The sequence below is a fragment of the Propithecus coquereli genome, unplaced genomic scaffold (assembly GCF_000956105.1).
Source record: "Propithecus coquereli isolate 6110/MARCELLA unplaced genomic scaffold, Pcoq_1.0 Scaffold302, whole genome shotgun sequence".
NCBI lineage: Eukaryota > Metazoa > Chordata > Mammalia > Primates > Indriidae > Propithecus > Propithecus coquereli.
The window spans coordinates 1723816-1741708 of record NW_012148642.1 but is presented as its reverse complement, the minus strand read 5'-3'; the positions used below and the strand labels follow the sequence as shown (position 1 = coordinate 1741708).

The 17893-nt window shown below is 40.0% G+C and overlaps 1 protein-coding gene across 1 annotated transcript in view; it reads right to left on the bottom strand.

Moving 5' to 3' along the window:
* Window positions 1-1156: 1156 nt before the first annotated feature.
* SLC37A3 (solute carrier family 37, member 3) overlaps window positions 1157-17893 on the bottom strand; it is a gene marked incomplete at its 5' end in the record, with an annotated part of 37412 nt that continues 20675 nt past the window's right edge. The window contains 9 exons of the mRNA XM_012649747.1: window positions 1157-2508; window positions 3719-3784; window positions 7852-8003; window positions 8989-9036; window positions 9637-9738; window positions 11706-11847; window positions 14080-14258; window positions 14876-14960; window positions 17492-17588. Of these exons, the coding sequence (XP_012505201.1) occupies window positions 2416-2508; window positions 3719-3784; window positions 7852-8003; window positions 8989-9036; window positions 9637-9738; window positions 11706-11847; window positions 14080-14258; window positions 14876-14960; window positions 17492-17588 (964 nt within the window). The remainder of the gene's footprint in view (window positions 2509-3718; window positions 3785-7851; window positions 8004-8988; window positions 9037-9636; window positions 9739-11705; window positions 11848-14079; window positions 14259-14875; window positions 14961-17491; window positions 17589-17893) is intronic.

The window sequence follows — 17893 nt, the reverse complement described above, 5'->3', positions numbered from 1 at the left end:
TCCATCTCTGTGCACAGCGGGAGGCTCGAGGGCCCTCTGCTCCCTCAGGAAGCAGGAAAGGCCAGAATACCCCGGAGGAGGAAGAGACATTTCCTCCTTTGAAACTATAAGGAAGGTGAGAAGAAAACACCTTCTAAAAAGAAAAGACAGGCCACAGCATTTTATTTCAACCTATGGAGCATCAGCGATCTAGCTGTCAGGGGAGGACGCATTTTCAAATTAGCTTTCGTTAGGACCTTTTCTTCAAGGGAAAAAAATTAATAAGAAAGTGAACTCTTAGATGTTTGTTAAAGTTAACTCCTACATAGATTGACAGAACTAGAACAATAAGGAAATTTATCCATAGGGCAATATATCATCTTGTCCAGTGCTAAGTACTTATTTATAGCAATAATTTCATTTCGGGTATAGCTTGAGGGCCATAGAGAGGTCAGGGGAATACTCACCCACCTAAGGTTAAACTGGGTGTAAAACACTGGTTGGTGTCAGGATACAAACATGCAACCATACTGACGGTGTGAGAATCAGGAAACTCTCTCAACCAGATGTCAGCACAAAGTTCAATAATGAAATGGGGTTCATCCACAGATAGTTCTTAAATTACAACTAAGCAATTCACCCAAACTGAGCACCATCTTCCACAAAGAAAAAGGGCTAGTTTTCACAGAACAGAAATGGAGCCATCCCAGCACCTCAGGTGGAGAAGCTGTGTGACCCGGAAGTACTTGCGGGGTCAGTGCCAGCTCACCCGGGAGCAGTCAGCATCACTCAGCATCACGAAACCTAAAGGCGCTGATCACATCCTCAATCTCAAAACTCACAGTATAGATTTAAACAACCAAGTGGACAGAGATTTATTATAAAAGTCAGTTTATTTTCCCTTCCTGTGTTTCATATTTTCCCTTTTTGTCAGTAAATGAGCAATACACTGATTGGAAATCTGCATGATTAAATAACATTAACAAGTTCATAAACACGCCGCATTTCAGAGTATAAAGCAAGAGGTTGAAAAATATTCCCTAATCCAATGCAAATTAGGTATCCCTCAAAATTGCACACTTTCCTCCAGGTTCACTTAATTTAAAATATATATAATGATCTTAAAATATGGATAATTGGTATAGAATTCACAGCCTTGAAGACATATACTCTACAATCTTCTAAAAAACAGACACCCCTCAGGCCCTAGTAGTCCACTGATTCAATGTCATGTGCATATGGTCCCTGACTTCCAACTGTTTGACTTTAAATGGTGTAGAACTGTTGCAATTTTGACATAATATACAGTATTCAATAAATTACATGACATATTCAACAGTTTACTATAATATAGGGCTTGTGTTACATAATTTTGCCCAACTATAGGCTAATGTAAGTGTTGTGAGCACATTTAAGGTAGGCCAGGCAAAGCTGCGATGTTCGGTAGGTCAGGTGTATTATATGCATTTTTGACTTGGGATATTTTCACCTTATGATGGGTTTATCAGGATATAACTCCATCATAATTCAAGGATCATTTACACTTAACACTAGGACAAAAGGTCTTTCCCTTTTCTCTAATTCTAGTCTCCTGCTAACTCCAGGAACCCGGTTGTAACAGATCAATCCTCTAAAAACATGACTAAGCAGATTAGCTTCCTAGAGGATTCTAAAGTTCCTAGACAACAAATCTGGGGTTGAGTACTTCAGTTGTGAGTTACACAGTGGAATGTTCCAGATAACTGATGTACCTTATGGTCCTTGAATGGAAGACTAAACACTTCCAGGAATCAAAGTTAATCTTGAAGGAAGACGGAGGAAAACAAGTTGCCAATAATTTGAAGATATTTTTGTTTCTCGAGCTGAATGACTTTTAGATCAGACAGAGTGACTGAGCCAGCAGGCATGTCATGTGATCTTTCCCACCAGAGTTAACAGAGGGATTCTTTGTCCAAGGCAGGCTTACAGCTTGATCCAGCTTGAGCAGTTTATCAGGGTTTGATGCTTCAAAGATGAGCCACTCTCTGCAAACACATTACCAAAGCAAAATCCAGCGATCCTTTCTATTCGTGGAACACATTGTCAGTACAAACCATGCATGGCTCTGCCTTCTGTTTACTCAGCTTTCGAGGCTGGAGAACAAGGGTCCAAGTCCAATACGACATTTAAGGTTAAAGGGATAAACCTCAATAGTCCAAACAAAGATCATTCAGTACATTCATGAAATAATAAAAATCATCAACAATAATTCCTGTAGTGTAGAAAAATAGCCCAGCCTTCAGTACTGGTCAGCATCTTGGGTGGCTGGCAGTGTTGAAAGAGGCCTGACAACCTGAGGTTATGTTGAGCTCTCAGCCCCAAAATAGAGTGAATTAAAAGCCCTAATAGTCCTGATGTGTCTCCCATTGTTCTTTTTGTCTTGTGGGCACCAACCAGTCACTCACTCAATATGTGAGCTTGTCTCCTTCGTACAAGATAGAGTACTTCCCTCACTATTAATGGTGAGATAAATAGAATTGTACAACTTGTCTGTGAAGAGAAAAAGTATTAAATACACAATGACAATTTAATTACTTTCTTTAGAGCATCACGTTTTGAACATAATAATGGATTTGGACAATTACATTCATCTTGACTTCATACAAAGATAACTCTTAATCTTCAATGAATTAGAAAATGATTTTGAAAATTACAGTTAATATTATAAAATACTTATTGTCATCACATTACAATTGTCAAAAAAAGAAAAAAGTACATGGCAAAAAATTGATACTGGAGCTCAGATTAAAAACAGTGTTTATTATAATCGATCCAGTTGTCTTTCTACTACAAATCCTAGTGTGGTCACACCAGCAGGTTCATCAGAAGATATTTCCCTCTACTTAGCATGGATGTCAGAAATGGAAAGTAAGAGTTCCATGGCCCAGTCTTTGGAAGCTAGATGGCAATTAGAAGAAAGCTCCAGGGAATTCCTGGATTTGGACCATCCCAGGGTTCCTTGGACAAAGTAAGAGGACAGCTGCCTGGACTCAGGATAACTGAGGCTGCCTCCAGTTAGGATGGCCTGGATTTCAGAACAGGCTACTGAACACATTCCTGGCGGACAAGGCCATCACCAGACTCTTTCAAGTAGAGAGTCTCAACACGTCTTGAGCACTGTCCCATCAATAATATGATTATTTAACAGACAGCAGCATTTGAAAAGCACAAGGCCGCCTTCTGTACTGGCCATTTCCCAGAAAATACAGAATCCCAGCCAATGTCTAAGACATCATAAATATTTCCTCAAGAAGCTATCACCATTTTAGAATCTGCACACATGACAGTGTTAATTACAGCAATCCTTCTTTCTTAACTCTACAATGCTTCTCTTTTAACCCTGTGGTGCTTGGCGTACATCGTAATTTCCTTCAGAATTCTCCAACTATATTTAACAGATAGAGAGCCTGGAAGAATATACTGATTAATGGTTGGCAATGCTTTAAATAAGTCTCTTGTTGTTCTTCTGGAATTATAAATGGCAATTACTCATTAAACTCAGGCCAAGGGCAAACTGAGGGCCCTTTTCCTCCTTGAAAAAAGAATGTGTCTTTTAGACTAATAAAATGTTACTTTTCACGAAAGGGTCTTTAAAAGCAATCAGCAATTCTGCTGGTTTCAAGAAGTGACTTAAGTAAATGCTTTGAACTAAATTAATAGAAAAAATGACTAGTTAAAAAAAATACACACACACACTTACCATGAGAATAAAAAAGTAGAAAACCCACATCCATCCTAGCTTGTCCTGGATCAAAGACACTAAATACTAAAAGAGACAAAAAGAAATTACAATATTATAATTCTTTATAAGTTAATAAAATAAAGCAGCCAAAAAGTAGATTAAACATGGCTGTTTTAGAGAATAAGAAGGGAGTTAGGGTTTAGATCATGTTTCGCAGATTACAAAGCTCTTCCACATACATGTTCCCATTTCAGCTTTATTAATGGCCTCATTTTGTAAGTTTTCAGAATCCAAATACAAAAAATTCTATACTAGAAGCTGTACATTTGGAAGGGTTTTTTTTTTCCTTTTTTTCTTGGGCAGGTGAGTTGTTACACACTCCTTAGCGGATTCCGACTTCCATGGCCACCGTCCTGCTCAGAAGGTTTGTTTCTATTCACTTTGCTATTTAGAGAGGAAAATTAACATCCGCAGGCCTCTCATGTTTAATCATTCTTCCAATGAAAGGTACTATAATTGATGCTTCGAAAATTTGTCTTTTAAGCATGCCGCTCATTTTTTCAATTATGCTACGTGCTCGCAGAATTGCTGTACTACCTTAGCATTCTACAGCAAATTTTTTTTACTTTCTTTCAATTATTGAAATGGATCTAAAAGCGTATAACCCATTTTCCTTTTTTCTATTATGGTACAATATATGTGACATAAAATTTGCCATTTTACCAGCCTGAGCAACAGTGAGACCCCATCTCTACTGAAAAAAATAGAAAAAATTAGATGGGCATGGTGGCATGCACCTGTAGTCCCAGCTACTCGGGAGGCTGAGACAGGAGGATTGCTTGAGCCCAGGAGTTTGAGGCTGCTGTGAGCTAAGCTGACGCCACGGCACTCTACAACCCAGGCAAGAGAGCAAGACTCTATCTCAAAAAAAAAAAAAAATTGTCATTTTAACCATTTTTAAGTGTACAATCCAGTGGCATCAGTTACATTCACAATGTTGTACAACCATCGCCACTGTCTCCAAATTTTTCATCACCCAAATAAAAACTCTGTACCTATTAAGCAATTAACTCCCCATCACTCCTTCTCTCCAAGCCCTGGTGATCTCTCACCTGCTTTCTACCTCTATGAATTTGCCCATTCTAGATATTTCATGTAAATAAAATCACAACAGTTGTCCTTGTGTGTCCGGCTCGTTTCGCTAGCATAATATTTTTAAGGTTCATCCATGTTGTAGAATGCACTGGAACTTCACTCCTTTTTATGTTGAACAGTCTTACATTGTGTGGATATATCACACTTTGTTTATCCATTCATCTGTTGATGGACACTCGAGTTGTTTCCACCTTTTGGCCACTATGACTAATGCTACAATAAACATTGGCATACAAATATCTGAGTCCTTGTTTTCAATCTTTTGAGAATACACCTAGGAGTGGAATTGCTGGGTCATATGGTAATTCTACATTAAAATTAAAATTAAAATATCAATCCTTCATTCTTTTTTAATTTCTGAATAATATTCCATTGCATGGCTATACCACATTTTGTTTATCCATTTATCAGTTGGGCATTTGGGTTTGTTTCTCCTTTTACAGCTATTGTGCATGACGCTGCTGTGAACTTTCACATACAAGTTTGTTTTTTTTGTTTGTTTGTTTTTTTGAGACAGGGTTTTGCTCTATCACCCAGGTTGGAGTACAGTGGTATGATCATAACTCACTGCAGCCTTGAATTCCTGGGTTCAAGTGATCCTCCTGCCTCCCCTTCCTGAGTAGCTGGGATTACAGGCACATGCCATTATGCTCAACTAATTTTTCTATTTTTTGTAGAGACAGGGTCTCACTATATTGCCCAGGCTGGTCTCGAACTCTTGGCCTCAAGCAATCCTCCCACCTTGGCCTCTCAACTTGCTGGGATTACAGGCATGAGCCACTGCATCCAGCCACACACAAGTTTTAACACGGACATTTGTTCTTATTTCTCTTGGGTAGATACTGCAATTTAATCTTACAGAGCCCCTAGTGTGTGTCAAAAATGCACTAAGCACTGGGAACACAAAGATGAAGGAAATAGTGTTCTAAGGAATACAGAGTCCAGAGGACAGAGAGATAAACACATAAAGGTGATAGACCAGGATAAGTGTTTTGCTAGAGGTGTGCATGGCAACGGCAACCAGGAGGAAAAACAATTCTTTTCTTGGGAAGTCAGGGCAAGGTGGGGGCAACAAAGTTATTCAGGGTGAGTAAGGCAAGTGGCTGAGGACAAAGCTGATAGAGTTTTAATATTAAGTCGCAGAGTTTGAGATTTCACCCCTTCGGCAATAAGAAATCATTTAGAAATCAACATGGAAGCAGAATGAGTAAGGCTAACAATGATTTACTGTGGATATGCTTCCCCAACCGTGAAGGTCAGTCTACTGTTGACCCAAGTTCACAGGTAGGGGTCTGGACACTGGCAGGGAAGCATTCTAAATAAAAGTAAACTCCCTGAAATGCTCATTATAATCCACCCATTTAGTTAACGAAGAAAACGTTCATGAGGAAGGATAACTTAAAATCCCACAATGTCAGAAAAGGATGCCCAATACAGTCACCCTCTACAGTACACCAGATATGAAGATGTCTGAACTGGTGGCCAGGAGCATTTTTTGATTCCTAGTCAAGAGCATGATCAGGCTAGCAAACTTCACCTACCTCTGCTAAGTATTTTTTTTTTTTAATTTTTGTCCTTTAATCTTATAAACAAATATGCTAAGCGCATCAGTCATTCATTCTACAAACATTTGAATGTCTACTGTGTGCCAGGCACTATTCTGGGTACCAGGGCCACAGCAGCACACACAAGGAAATGCTGCCCTCATGAAGCTTACGTTACAGTGTGAGAGACAGACATTAACAAATGAATATATGCTACATGGCCACGCAGCAATAAGTATTAGGATGGTTTACTTTACCTCAGTACTTGCTCTCTCATTAGCCTCTGGCAATCAGACATCAGCGATCCGCCCCCACTAAGCAAGCAAAACAGCAATCTTCAAGGCCACTGCTGATCTTCTCAATGTCAAAACTAAGAGCCCTTTGTCCTTCAGTTCTCCTTCTCCTGACCTCTACATCTGTCACCTTACTAACACCTTCTCAAATGCTATTCCCTTGTCTACATGTTACTTTGCTGGCTTCCTGTTTCTTTGACCAATGGGCATTCCCTGAAGTTTTGCTCCATTCTTTTTCCCCGTTAAATAACTCATCCACTTCATGTTTTATCCATGCAGATGATTCCGAAATCCATATTTTTGCAAAATCATCACTCCATGATCTGGGGTGGTGGTATACTCTAGAAAAGGTATGACTCATGACTGTCCCCAGACAAGAGATACCTTTCTGAGAGAAGGCCTGAAATTATGCAAAGAAGGTCAATTTGAATATTTCTGACTAGGGATAGCGCAGGCCAATCTTAGCTCAGAAGATCTCAAACGTCAGAGTGTGTAAAAATCACCAAGACGGCTTGTTGAAAATACAGATCCCTAGGCTCTAACTCAGCAAGTCCGTAGTAAGCTCAGTGTTCTGTACTTTAACGAGTATCCCAGCTGATTCTGATGCAAGGCATTTATGAACCACCCTTTGAAATACAATCACAGATTTCTGGACATGGAGGAACCAAAGAAAGTGACTCAGGCAGTTGCAGAGTCCATGGCCATGTCTGGTGGGGATCCATGTAACGAACATGTATACACATGAGTGCTTGGTAGAGCGAGGCAGGAGAGAGGCGAAAAGGTGGGGTTCGAATGCCAGGTGGGGATGATGACAAGCATGTGTCTCACCCCCTGCCCTGCGGAATGCCAAGTTCAGACTGGAAAAGGGGGCTGGTGGGCTGGTGCAGAAGGGTCTATCTCTCTTACAAGGTTTTAGTTTATTTTCAGACAAGAAGAATCTGGAAGAAAGAATGGAAAGAAGAAAACTAAAAAAGGTAGAGGGCCCTTCCATATTAGGGCACATCAGCTGGACCTCAGAAGAGACTAAAACCCTCAGGCTTTCAGTACAGAATTCTATAGCACAAGAGTGCCACCTACTGAGGGCCAGCAAGCAGGTGTAAATTCTTCACCTTTGTAGGCAGACAACATTCAAACCCCTGCCCCACTCCTGTTCTCTCACCTGGCCCACAGCAGCTCCAACACTCCCAGTCCCATCAACGATTCCTGTGACGGTCGCCAAAGCCTCACTGCTCCCTTGGATCAGCTCTTGGCGACCCAGGTCCGCAGAAATAGCAGAGCTAATCATATTGGAAGGTCCGCCAATAAAAAATCCTGAAATCATAAACAGAACAGGTTCTTATTAAAACATGGTTCATAATGCCACCAGGAATCTACTCGATAAGGCAAAATATTATCCCAATATTTTACTTAATATGTTGGAGAGAAATAAAAAAAGGGGAGGAGAACTCTCCCAGATAGTATCATCTTCAAAGTAATTAGCATTCACTTTTCTGAAATCCCTTCTTGAATTATGTGACACTTCAGTATATTTTACAGAACCCAAAGATATAAAAACTATAGTGAAACACCAGCCTTTCTAATCCTGTGAAGTTTGCATTCATTAATAACTGACTGCACTAACTTGTCAAACAAATTCTATTATGGTAGAGTTGCATCATATGAGCATTTGACTATCCAACTTAACCAAATAGTGAAAAAAAGAGAGAAAAGGAAAAAACTATTGAAATGGTGCGGGTGATTCTATCTGCCGCTGTGCTCAGTGAGGCTGCCCCAGAATTGAGCACGGGCTGGCCCCTGTGATCCTGGGCCATGGCTGGAGCTACTTCCATGTGCCTCACGTAGCTCTCCCAAGTATGATCTACAGTGTAAAAAGTAAGTAATTTTTCTACAACACATCCCTAATTGCACTCAACTATTTCATCTAGTGCTCAAGCAACAAAATACTGACCAATTCCAACACAGGAGGAAAAATCAGCTATACTGTTTTGAAAGCTGGTGAATTGGTTTCCAACATGGCATTTTTCTAAGTCACTTCCAGAAGTATTATCAGAAGCTGGGGGAGCAATAAAAATTTTTAGAAAACCTCTATCAACAGGGACTGCTTCTGTCACAACAGAACTAAGGAGGTCACAAAACAGCAGAGAAAAAAATCTGGAAAAAGAGCTGTCTTTCCTTTAACCATTTGAGTTCTCTGTAATTAAGGTTTTAATATTACTCAAACTGAGGGGGAAAACAGCTTCCCTTTTTCCTCTGAATTTATAGGAATAGCACAGCGCAGCAGAGCCATATGTCGTACCTGTAACAGTCATCAGCAGTGCATTGATGGACTTATCGTCTGGAGAACCTGTCGAAGAAGACACAGACGTGCACGGTGACTTGAAAAGCGGATCACATGTGCCTCCACTGAACAGTACAGAAAGATCTGAATCTCTGTGGCCTCACAAATCACTCTCAGAGACAACAAAGAGACACGACGCTTTCACTGCCTCTTCCAACTTTTATTTGTAATGTCTGTTTCTTGCTGGTGCTCAAGCTAATGAGACTTTTAAAAGCTAAAGAAAAACTCTACTCCCGTCACAGCAGCATCTTAAGGGATGTATACCAAACCTACTAATTACCATCTTTCCGCTTTTGAAACTTGTCCCCCTTTTATTGTTTTATTGGCTATAATGCTGTCCCTCTGGAGCCTCCCCTCAAACAATGCATATACACTCCCAAGCAAGCTTTTAAACAAATCAACAAAGCAGCAGAAATGCCAGTTTCCTCCCGACACAAATAAAACGATGTGATGACAGTTTTCCCAGGCATTCGCAGGACAATACAAAGGGAGCACATCATGCCTTGTAGCTGGTCTCAAGGCTCTCCCCAGGGCTGATCGCTGACTCCAGGCAAATGCCTATTCCTAAGAGATCAGGGGAAAAATGTAATTACATAGAATACTCACGACTATACCCGATGAGGGACCCAATCGCCAGAAGCAGACTTAAAGCTAAAACGGGAGCTCTCTTCTGCAGTATGTCAGAAATGAAGCCTTGCAAAGTTCCACCTTCAAGCACAAAGAGCATGTCATAATCAAAATCATTTCTAATTCAGCTCAGTGACCCAAGGCACGCTCCCCGTGTACCCTTTAGTCTCACTAGCAGGATCATAACACTGGTCTATCCAAAAAGATGGCTGACTCTCCAAAAAGTTTCCTCCATAATTTCCTTTCAGGAAGATGAACTATTATATCGCCATGATGGCCAATGGGCACAAATAGGAAAAATCATCAAAACTATCCACTGTCCCTAATGAAAACAAGCCGTGAATGCTATTCCTGACTTTTCCACTTTTTAATTTAAAAGATGATTAAGAACCATGCTTCACAGACTATTAATAGCAGTCACTAAAATTCACTAAAATTAAATGCAGCAATTATGGTTTGGTAATAACTAATATGTCAGGATGCTTAAAAAGAGGCGATATGAATCCTTCAAGCCACACTGTCACATTTAGATAAGTACCATTGTGAGTTCTAGGGCTATGGGACATCTGGTACATCCGCATCAGGCAGCGGCACCTAGGCAATTTTAACTTCAGAGGACACAGAAGTATGGGCAGGTCTAAAATGGCAACCTCATTTTAGGACAGCCAAACTGAAATACAACAATGGTATATCACCTAAGGATATACTGCATGCTTTCATGTGCTCAGAGCAGTTGAGTTACACCATAGTTCTAAATGTAAACACTATAGAAAGGATACTAAGGTTTTACCACAGACACATGAGTAATATCCACTAAAATGTATTGTTTGTCTTCTTTAAGTTTCTTACTTCCTTGTTCATATTTCTGGCTACAGCAAAAAGTCACTCCTAAAATCTGTTGTTTACAATGAAGCAATTGGAAAACACTCAAAAAAATTAATCTCTACTGGCATTCCTATCTCTATGATCTGACAATCTATACACTAAGGTATGACAGTAGACTCCCCCTTATCCATGGGGGATATGATCTAAGACCTCCAGTGGATGTCTGAAACCATCGATAATACTAAACACCCTATATATGTTTTTTCCTATACATACACACACGATATAGTTTAACTGACAAATTAAGCATAGTAAGAGATTAACAATAACAAAATCAAAAATTATAACAATATACTGCAATAAAAGTGATGTGAATCGTTTCTCTCTCTCTCTCAAAATCTTACTGTACTGGACCGCAAGTAATGAAACTTTGGAAAGCAAAATGATGGATATGAGTAGCAAAACTACTGTATTTTGGCTGGGCGCGGTGGCTCACGCCTGTAATCCTAGCTTTCTGGGAGGCCGAGGCGGGCGGATTGTTTGAGCTCAGGAGTTCGAGACCAGCCCGAGCAAGAGTGAGATCCCGTCTCTACTAAAAATAGAAAGAAATTAATCGGACAACTAAAAATATATAGAAAAAATTAGCCGGGCATGGTGGCGCATGCCTGTAGTCCCAGCTACTTGGGAGGCTGAGGCAGGAGGATCGCTTGAGCCCAGGAGTTTGAGGTTGCTGTGACGCCATGGCACACTAGCCCCGGCAACACAGTGAGACTCTGTCTCAAAAAAAAAAAACTACTGTATTTTTTCCCGTCTTTGGCTGGGGGTGGTGGGGAAGGTAGGAGGTGGATAAAATGAACATAGTCACATTCTAAATTGGATCTTTGTTAGAAGATTTAGAGCTAGGATATCAGTGAAAGGGGATGAAAGGGTTGCATTTAAAGAATTTCTGTGTGCTTTCCAAGAGAAAAGAAGTGATCCATCAACAAAGGACTGAGAAAAAAGAGCTATATAAATCACAGCCCTGCCTTGGGGTTGAGTCTTCCTTTCTATGGACTTCTATTTTTTTTTTTTTTTTTTAAGAGTTTGGCTGTGCACTAGTAGGACAGTTTAGGAAAAATGGCTGTGAAATAAGTAATAAAACTTTAAACGAAGCCAGATTTTATAACCCAATAAAAGATGACTAGTGAGTCTTTCTTACGGAAAAAGATTCATCACTGGCATACCTATGATTCCCCCAACATCGTACCAAATGGACAGCTTGTCAGCTTCAGCCTCCTTCCATCTAAAGTTGTTACTCAGATAAAAGGGCAACCAGAAGAAGAAGGAGTAATTGACTAACTTCAAGCAGGCGTAGGCCAGTGAATACTACAAGAGAAACAGTCAACTATCAATAAGAGACAAGTAACACAGAATGACCACAATTTTTAATGTCATTAAAAAGCAAAACAAAATGAAGGAGCTTGAGATGAATGGTACCTGATTTTACAATTAATCATCTCTACAAATTCCCACGTGCCTGACTTTGCTTAGTCTCCCCTTCTCCTCATCCCTGTTAGCTTCTAGATAGGCATGGATAGCAGGCCTTTGAGATAAAAAGCACAGATGGCTATTTCTTAATTGTCCCCACTTTATTCTCCTATCAGTTCTTTGGTAGAAGCAAACCAGTGTTTTGAACCTAGAAGGCAGGGCACATATCCACATTTCTTTATTCATACAAAGATAATTGGTATTCATGCCACCAATCAGCATTAACCATAGACAAATAAGTCCAGGAAACATCACTGGCCTTTTTACTGCAAGCAGCCAAACTTGTTTGGTTGGTTATTCTACTTCCTGCAACGTTAATAATGTGAACAATGGCAAGCAAGGTGACTACAGTAGAGTTTCAAGGTCTAAGAAAGGCATCAACATTAAAACTACTTTCACATCAGAGTTTCCAAAAGCCCTATAGTGCCCCATGCAGTGGAAAAGAAGACAGTATCTTTGGTGAGTCAAAAATGACAGAGCACGGTCGTCACCATCCTTGTGGCTCTCCTTTGAGGAAAAAGTTGCAGCTGCCTTAAGATGGTGGTAGGGCTGAGACTCCTGTATTCAACAGGTTATTACCAGGAAATCCTGACATTTAGCATCAAAGGCAAAAGGGGGAGGAACAGAGGAGCTGACTTCAAAGGGTGTCTGGCTAGTATATTCTTTTCCCTGGAGCTGCCAGTTATTCCCTACGTATCACTTGCTTTAAAACAGCTTCCCTGGCAGGCAACAGCCGCCCCCTAGAGAGCCGAATCCCAATCAGGAGTGCATTTTGTCCAGACAGCCTACTACAAAGACAAAAGAATTAAGTTAACTAGATTTCCTTTACATCCCTGTCCTTGTTGGAGAACAACAGCTTGTGAAGAACAAAGGAACAGCACAAGATTTCCATATTTAGTTGCAACAATTTTAAGTTCTGTCTCAAAAATTAAACTATTGCCAGGAGAATATTTTAATAACTAGTTAAAAAATGATCATGAGCATAAGAACAGGCCTAAAGGAACCTGCATTTCCCTTATATTATATATCATCTTTGAGTTAAAGAATTGTGGAAAATTTTAACTCATACTTAAACTCATACTTATCTATTTGAAATGTTAGTTCTTAGCCTGGAGGCGCAGGCAGATGGGAATTGGTAAGTATGAAATAAGATGGCCTGTAGACTTTGAACCTACCTGAGGGATTACATTCATAAAGCACCATTAAAAAGCAAAATAACAAAAGCAGGTGCTTGTTCACAGTAACCCAACATTATAGACCCCAGGGACAACAGGCATAATTTCTATTCCACAGGAAGGGAAACTGAGACACAAGGATGGGTTGAGTGACTTACCCCAGGTCTCACAGAAAGTTAGTGGGTAAGCTGGAAACATAACCTAGGCCTCTTAGCTTCCACTCCAGTGCTAGAGCGCCCGAAACATCAAGACAGAAAAACTGCAGCAGAAGGGATTCAGTTTAGACATGAGAAAGTTTTCCTGACTGCAAAGGTTGTGGAAACACTGGAATGCATTACCAAGAAACACTGTGGAGTGCTCTGTTCTAGACCTTTTAAAAAAAGGGCAATTTTTTTTCCCCTGGAATGATTAGAATATAGGCAAATAATGCAAACTCAATGACCATTCAAAAGACTTCTTGGTCCATATGTAATTCTATAATACTTTAACAGGCCTCAAAATATGTATTTAAGAATATCAATTTTGCCTTTGTAGTCACATGCTAGATCAGGGTCATCAAACCGGGGCTCAGGGGCCAAATTTGGCCGCAACCGTCTGTCCCATATTGTCTTATGGCTTCACTTGCTCTACAGAGCTGAGTAGTTGTGGGAGAGATTGTACAGTTCCCCCAAAGCTAAAAATTAATTTACTCTGGCTTTTCATGGACAAGGTATGCTGACCCCTGAGATCTCAGATAAGCTGGGGGGCACTACACAATATTCCTCTGAACATATATTCCTAAAATAGAGTATCAAAGAGAAGCTAACTACTTAAAGAAGCTTTATCCCAGGCAAAGTAAATATCAAGGGCTATAGTATCTCACTGGCTGTGTTAAGGAGATTTGAATAGTCCTTACCGGTATGACTCCAGGAAGGCAACAAGCCTGATAAAAGCTTATAGCCTTGACTTGGGTAATAGTACTGTCTTCTTGGATTGAATAATTAGGCTCATAGTCATCTTCATTTTCAGTACCATTAATTAATGGCCTATGTGAGTCTTCTTCAAAATTTTCCTCTGCCTCAATACCTGAGAGACCTAAAACAACAATGACAGCCACCTTTTATAGAGTGCCTATGTGCCTGGCACTGTGCTAAGGGCTTTGCATCTATCACTACTTACGGGGTCGATATTATTTTTTTTATTTCCATTTTACAAAAGAAGCAACGAAGGTTCAGAGACCAAGGTCAACTAAAGTCAATTAAGTTCACATAGCCTGCTTAAAAATACTCAAAAGACATAAGAATTGTACATCTTTTTGCTTCTGTGGTTTTGCTTGTACATATTCTGTATTTAACCATAGGTAAGTATCAAACTGAATCATTTTTATGAATGAAAAAAATCTGTCTCAAGAAGTGAAACTAGAAATACATCCATGCTAACTCCTAGCCAGAGTGACAATTACAAAAATTTACAAATGCTAAGTTTTTCCTGTTACCTATAAAAGGAGGGCACCACTTCCTCAAACATGTGCAGCTGTGTCAGGAGTTGGCTACAATGTAGACGGGATGCAAACAGCAATACCATTTTCCTTTAATTCACTAAAAGGAGCACACAGTTTTCCCAGTAAAAAAGAGATTTAATTTCCCGGCCTCAGATTTCCCTTTGGCCATGACAGTAAGACATTGTGAATAGAAAAGACAGCTTCTCCTCACCAATTTCTTCTGGTGACACCAGGAGTCCAAAGAAGATAATGACCCCACCAGCAAATTGCACAGACGCTGTCACCAGAAAGGCATACTGGAAGAGAGGGAGGAAAGGCGGTTCTTACACATCGGGATAGTCATCATTAGCACAGTCATTGAAGGTGCACGTGTGGGAGGTGGTGGGTGGGGCTGGAAGGACAGAGTGAGAAGGAAATGAGCACTGAGTGCTTACACTGAGAGGGCACTATGCAAAGTGTTCCACTCGTGTTTTCTCATTTAATTTTTCCCAGTGACTCTATGAGGCTTAGAGAAGATAATTAAGGTCCCCTGGATTCTAAGTGGCACTATTACAACTGTGAAACCAAGACTATCTCTGAAACTCTAGTTCTTTGCATCACATAGCCTCCCACAAAAGACACAGCATCTGCCCTCAAAGATATTATAACTAATGTGTTCGAGGAGATTAAACAACACACAAAACAGGCTGGGTGCGGTGGCTCCGCCTGCAATCCTAGCACTCTGGGAGGCCGAGGAGGGAGGATTGCTTGAGCTCAGCAGTTGGAGACCAGCCTGAGCAAGAGCGAGACCCCATCTCCACTAAAAATAGAAAATATTAGCCGGGTGTGGTGGCGAGCGCCTGTAGTCCCAGCTACTCAAGAGGCTGAGGCAGGAGGATCACTTGAGCCCAGGAGTTTGAGGTTGCGGTGAGCTAGGCTGATGCCGCGGCACTCTAGCCTGGGTAACAGAATGAGACTGTCTCAAAAATGAATAAATAAATGAACAAACAAACAATACACAAAACAGTATTATAAAGCAGCATGAAGCTGAATAAATGGGAAGGCCCAGTCCTAGGAAGAAATATATAGGAATTCATGAGGAGGAAACAGCTAAAGAGGCTGAAGCAACTAGATGGTGTTTTAGGGAAGAACTGAAAAAGCAACGGTCCATCTTTCCAGGCACAGCGTAAGCAAAAGGCACGGGGTAGGAAGGAGACAGAAAGCTTGCTGCATGACGGAGGCAGAGGGCTTCTGCTAGGGAATAAAACTGATTTTCAAAGGTGATAGCAAGATTACAGATGCTCAACTGCCAGGCTGTACAGCTGTATTTTATTTAAGAGAATGGAGCCTGACGTGGACGGTAGTCTGAATTTTTAAACGAGTGACAAATTAAAGCAATGTTTTCAGAAGTCAAATCTGGGATCAGCACAGAGGGTAAAATGAAATTCTCAACTGAAGTAATTAGTACAATCCAGGTGTGAGGCTAAGAAGCCTAGAATAAAAGTGACCATGAATAAAGACTTCTTATCTCTTAAAGTCAGTAAGAAGTCACCAAAATTCTAGATGAGCTGTTTAAAAATGTATCTACTTTTAAAAAGAGCAACTTACTTTTAATTATTTAGGTTTTCGACTAGGCAATATATTCACATGATTCGAGCAACAAAGTATAAGGATGTATACAGTGAAAACTTGCCCTCCAACCCCTTCCCCAACCACTCAATTGTCCCAATTTTCCCAACATATAACCAGCGTTGTTATTTAATTTTGACTGTCCAGAGATTGTTTTGGGAACATACAAGCTAATACAAATGCATATGCTTTCATTCTTCCTTTCTAAACAAATGGCATCATTCAATCCTCAGTTTTGCACCCCTGCTTTCTTCACTTAACATGCCTTTGAGACCATTCCAGTGCACCGATCTCTATCAGTAGGGCATAGAGAGCTTCCTGATTCTACTTTACAGCTGCACAGCACTCCTTTGAACAGGTGTATCACAGTTTATTTCCCTGTTGGTTGACATTTATTTTCAATCTTTGGCTATTACAAACAATGCTAAAATAAAGCACCTTGCACAACAGACACATCATTTGTCCATTTTCGGTCTATTCACCTATGTGATTAATTCCTGGAGGGGGAACTGCTCAGCTGTAATTTTGACAGACATAGACATATTGAACTCCTCAAGGGGTCATTTACTCTCCCAATTGCACTGCCAGTTTCTTCAAGTCCTCGTAAACACAACACGTTATCACACTTTGAGACTTTGACCAATCTAGTAAGTACACAGTGTAGTCATGGTATAGTTTTACTTTTTTCTTAATAGTGTAGCTTTAATTTGCATTTCTCCTCCAACTCCATAAGGAAGAGATTTTTGTCTCTTTTGGCCAGTTCTATATTCTCAAGTGCCTGGGGGCACACAGAGGGACTTAAAATATTTATTGGATGAATGAAAAAGCTATGAGTGAGTTGAATATCTTTTCATATGTTTACGAGCCATTTCTATTTCTTTTCCGTGAATTACACATTCAAATTTTTTACCCTTGTTTCTATTGTTGGACTTTTTCTTATCTAATTTGTGGGTGCTCTTCATATATTAGGGATTTTAGCCCTTTATCTGTAACACGAGTTGCAAATTCTTCTTTTCAATTGGTTGTATGTCTTTAGACTCTTTTATGGTGTTTTTGCCATAAATAATTTTTTTATGTATTTGAATGTATCAGAAGTTTGTCCTCCTTGAATACAAGCCTTGCGTACCCAGACACAGCTTTAGGTAGTTTTAAATGGCCACAATCTATAAAAAGCAATACACATACACACACACAATAAAAAGCCACAAAAAGTACCTACCTCATAACCATATTGCAGGACAGAAGAAGCTAGGCATGCTCCCAAAATATTGCCCACTGAAGCACAGGCGCTCCAGAGACCAAAAACAACTCCTCGTCTAAGATGCAGAACAAGGGAAGACAAAAGACAGTAAAGTCAGAAGGGATTCTATATGCAGTTCAAAACACAGAATGGCCAAAACAGTGAAGGTTCATATTGCAAAGAATAAAAATTCTGTTTAAAATTTCTTTAAAATACACAATAATAACAAAACATCAGGTCTCCTCTAAATCTAAGATTTTGTTATATTAAAGTTCAATTTGGAGCTCATAGGAAGACACTGTTAAGAGAATTTAAAAAGACAAGCCACGAATTGAAAGGAAATATTTGCATATCACTTATCTGACAAAAGACTTGTATCTG